Source organism: Micropterus dolomieu, unplaced genomic scaffold, assembly GCF_021292245.1.
Source record: "Micropterus dolomieu isolate WLL.071019.BEF.003 ecotype Adirondacks unplaced genomic scaffold, ASM2129224v1 contig_14242, whole genome shotgun sequence".
Taxonomy (NCBI): Eukaryota; Metazoa; Chordata; class Actinopteri; order Centrarchiformes; family Centrarchidae; genus Micropterus; species Micropterus dolomieu.
The window spans coordinates 10,287-15,069 of record NW_025743228.1 but is presented as its reverse complement, the minus strand read 5'-3'; the positions used below and the strand labels follow the sequence as shown (position 1 = coordinate 15,069).

General features: G+C 37.2%; 1 protein-coding gene across 1 annotated transcript in view; it reads left to right on the top strand.

The window, feature by feature from the left end:
* The first annotated feature begins 342 nt into the window (after window positions 1-342).
* The window catches only part of LOC123966794, a 4,519-nt gene continuing 78 nt past the window's right edge, over window positions 343-4,783 (top strand). Inside the window, exons 1-5 of the mRNA XM_046042905.1 lie at window positions 343-615; window positions 2,548-2,889; window positions 2,993-3,141; window positions 4,263-4,359; window positions 4,480-4,774. Coding sequence (XP_045898861.1) covers window positions 502-615; window positions 2,548-2,889; window positions 2,993-3,141; window positions 4,263-4,359; window positions 4,480-4,774 — 997 coding nt within the window. The 5' untranslated portion in view covers window positions 343-501. The remainder of the gene's footprint in view (window positions 616-2,547; window positions 2,890-2,992; window positions 3,142-4,262; window positions 4,360-4,479; window positions 4,775-4,783) is intronic.

The following is a 4,783-nucleotide window of genomic DNA, read 5'->3' as shown; positions in this document are numbered from 1 at the left end:
ATTTTGTGTCAATATTTAATAAAAATGTGTTGGAAGAATTCAGCTTTTTTACACAGAGTTATGTGTAGTTATAAATCAACACAACCTGTGACTTTGTTCACAGCATTCAACACAATATTGTGTAGACTGATCTGCTTTACACACACCCAGTGTCAGCTTTAAAAAATAACACAATTTAAAAAAGCGTCAGCTACAGTAGCCTATTTGATTAAGCTGAACAGCAGCCGACCCAAAGTGTTTTTACTTTATTTATTTATTGAATCACTTTACTCTGTGAATTCTTAAAAAAATGCAACTCAGTGGTCAATGAAGCCCCGAACATCTCCGTTTCTCAGAGACGATATAACTAAACAACACTGGTAATGCCAACCATTTACAAGCTAGCCAGTACTTACACTATTCCTAGTATAATGTTAAATATGTTTTTGAACATACAATTTAGCTTCACGTAGGCTAGCTAGTAAGGACGACAGATGGTGGCTGTTGCTTAGTTACGCTTAGATGCCGACTGACGACAACTGTCCACGAGCTCAAGTGCATTTCGGGAACAGAATAAAAAAGTGGACACGACGGAGGGAATTCGCGCCAGTGGTGACTGCTAGCAAGAATCTTGAGGTAAGTTGTAAGCTTATTGAAATCATTTCTTAACTTATATTTACATGTAAAATCGACATATTGTGCGGTTGTTATTTTTGCTGGTTTAATCTGGTTTCTAACAGAACTGTTGGACACTGTACTTTACTCTGTCACTCAATAATAAGGTAGACCTTCGTCAATTACTAGCGTTAATAAAATGGCGCCGGGGATGGCGCAGTAAAAAACCCGAAAGGCTCAGGCTGAAGGTAATTTATTTCAGACACGTTGGTAAGTTTCCATTCTAGTAAAATAAGCACGATCTTGTCTGCATTATTTTAATCATTTTGGTGCACTCTGTACTGATTAACGTTATGTGTAGGTTAAAGTGTAGTAGCTAGCTAACGTTAGCTGATCTAACGTTAGAAGTGAGCTAAAATGATTGGAATAATGGAGAGAAAAAAGTTCTGCCGCCATTGGAGCAAGCTATGTAACGTTACTGTAGCGTTAACATAACTTACTTAACTTAATATTAAAATGGCACAGACACAGCAGATACGATTTATTTTAAATGAAGTGTTGTTTCTCTGCTTGCAAGATGGAAATTTAACTTTAACATTAATGTTAGTTGTGCGCCGTTTTTATGAGGACCACTAAATCTGGCATCCAAGCTCTGGCACGAGTCAGTCAGTTAGGAAAGAAAAAAAAACGTCTCTGACGTGCTACTAACAAGCTAACGTTAGCTCAGAATGGGCAAGTGTCTGAAATTCAGAAGGCCAGAGATACGGACGTGTTGCGAGACGAGGCTGAGGGCAGCGGCGCTGAGGTTAGCTCAACAAGCGGATCAGTGTGCGAGTCAGTCACACTATGGCGAGCGCTAATGAAACAGCGGAGCTAGAAGACCCGCTGCAGATTACTGGTCAGTGAATGTTACAACAGCAACGGTGAGACAGTTGTGTATGAGGCGAGGACCGTGTCTGTGTGTCGCCGTTGCGCCGCTGTTGTAGGCTAACTAACGCACATTATTAAACAAACCCAAATGCGCCGATCACCAGGACTAGGAAAAAAACAAACCGGAGCCCAACTACTTATCCCCGATGCTTTCAAGCCAATACATCGTGAGCAATGTACAATCCTGAGTCAAATTCCTTGTATGTGTACACATACCTGGCAATAAAGCTGATTCTGATAGTGATACTATACGTTATAATACTATATTTCAAGCAGCCTTTAGATGCTAAAACAGAACAGGATAAAAAAATAATTGGCATTCACATTAGCATATTATATTACATTACATTACCTTATTTTAGCCAAGTTGTAACTAATTATAACACACATACTGCACTAGTTTCATTTTTTATTATTCTATTTATTTTGTATTTTTGGCTTCATAGCATAGAGTTCGTGATGTGATTAAATATGAACGTGAGTATTAAATTTGGGTAACTTGGTGAATAATAATTTTCTCGAGTTTCAAATTCATACAGATTTTACATTGTATGGAAGTGAAGTTGGCATTAAATTTCATCCTGGGTGGTATTAAAAAGGTCTGGTTATGATGAAGGTTATGATTGAAGAGCCTGGCTTACTATTTTTTTGCATCATGAGGCTGGAATATTTATTTTCTTCTTTCTTTCTTTTCTTTGCTGTGTAAGTTAGCTAATGTAGCTAATGATGTAAGTTACCTCATATAGCCATGGCTAATTAAACTTACTTTTATTATTTACTTTTAATACAAATACATTTAAGAACATTTAGCCATCTAACGTTCATTCAGATCTGTAAGATTGTTTGTGTATGAAAGTGTAAGTTAGCTGCAGCCTAACAATAAGTGTATAGATTTTATGTTGGAAAAAAGAAATGAGCTGCTATATCAGCTAATGCTTTGTGTAAAAGTATTGTAATCAGTAAAAAGTGGTTCCTGCATTATCTGTCTAAATATTAACATTCTATTATTTCTTTATTATTCAGCAAATGGACCAATCTTTAGAGGATCCTGGGCCTCTTGGGTCTTTTGACACTGGACAACTGACCAAAACTGTACTTGTTAGTATCTATAAAGACAATACAGAAACATGCAAAAAGATCTTCCACATCAGTGATGCCCCACAACTTTTGACATTCTGTTACTCAGAATTCTCCCATCCTGTTCAGTTAGAACGGTTTCTTAAATATAACAAAGACTTCAATGACTACATTGACTGTGACATCACCACAGCTGTGCAAGACTATGACAAATTTCAAGTTTATGTGGCCACTGAAATCCACCTACAGATCATCAATGTTCAGCCTACCCAGACTAAAAGTACTCAGGTGGGCACTGCAGTAAAACTCTCTCTAAATTATTCATTCATACTAAATCAAGCATTCTTAACAACTCTGTTTTTATTTTTGCATTGTCGTAATTCCTTATTAGGCCGAAGACTCACTGCCGTTACAGTCATTCCTGAGCAGGAAGGCACCTGATACAATAGCTGAATATGAGCACACAGGGATGTTATCTACAGAAGGAAGGAAAAAGATCATCACTGTTAGTGTCGGTGATCTCGTGGCAAAACATGGATTGTAAGTTTGTCATGTTTTAAGAACATAAAACCTGAATCCATCTGTAACTATTACACTGGTTAGGATTTTTTCTCAGGAGCGGGGCCCGGCATGTAGGCTAAATTAAGACCCATTGAGTTAGCTAATATAAGTCAGGTTATCTGTACCTTGATTTCAAGATATAGCTATAATTAGTTGGCCGTGAATATCAATAGAGATTAATGTTAATCTGGTGCGGACTGGTGCGAAAAAATGGCCCAAGAATTTGTTCCATGTCAGCCCACTCAGAAAGAAACATTTGTTGGTGCCTCTGGGACTTTAGAGACTTTTATTCCTTAATTCTTGAGAATTTTATGCAAGTAAAGTACACGACTCTGTTCTGCTAGCCCTCATCTATGCTGTCTTTCAGGTCTTTCACTCATGTCAGGGCTAGTGCTGGTTTCTGAAAATCTTTACTCCAGTAAAATGAAAATTACTCCTATAAAGAAACACTGAAGTAAAAGTAAAAAATTACCATTTCACAAACCTACTCAAGTAAAAGCAGAAACGTGCTTGGTAATACACTACACAAAGTACAAGTTACTTTGTGTTTTAATATTGTTTAGTGTGTGCAGGCCAGATATCTTCTCTTTTTGGAATAAGCGTACCATCTGCTGTGCATCAGTTTCGCTTTGCTTTACTTGTTTTTTAGCCCTGCTCTAATTTTGTTATTTCTGTTTAATACAATTCTTTTACTTCTTTAAATCTACATAGAGTTATCAGTAAGATCAGTAGTAGTAGGTTAAGCCTACATATAGAGGCCAGCAGGACTTGTGTAATCTCTTCGTATTGGTATTAAACAAATAGCAACCAAGCAAATTACAGAAAATAAATAACTTCTATCAAAACAAAGTAATGCTCTGTGCAACGAGAGGATTCTGCAAATTTAGGCTATCAGTATCAATCCAGTGAGAATCTGCCTTTTTTATACAGTGCATAGCCTACATCTGCAGAGACTAAATAGGCTTTAATACGCAATTAATGGAAAAGTAAAAATTTCAAAAATCATATAAAAATGTGTATACATTATGTAACTTCATGTTGTTCATTTATTTCTTATTGCCTTTCATAGTAATGCACATCTCATGTTTTGCCTCAAACAGCTACCCTTCTACTGCAGACAAGCTGAACTTGGCTAAATCCTTGATTGCAATATTTCCCTCTCTGAATCTCAGCGTTTGTGGAGAGAACGAAGGATATGTACGTATTAAAATTGAATCTGGCCGTGTTTAGCACTCAGTTTGCTGAAATAAATTAGTTTTTATTGGCAAAAGGTTGTTGCTTACAAAATTCTACTTTTCAATTAAAATGTGTTTGTAGGAGCATCTATATGACCCTGTGTCCCATAAAGGATTTATAGAAATCAAGCTTCGGAATATGAGGCGGCATCTTGAAGAGGGACAGCGACGCTATCAACGAAAACGAAAAGTTCCCTGCAGTGTTTCAGCTGGAGCATCAGTAACACAGTCACCAGCTGATGAAGACCCAATTGAATGGTTGACCATCATCAAGAGAATGAAGCCATCATCTGAGAACATCTCCACCATCAAAACTGCAATGGAAAAGACCTTCAACCATCGCAGGAATTGGATCAGCACGCAGATGCCAACAGTTGGTGACATTT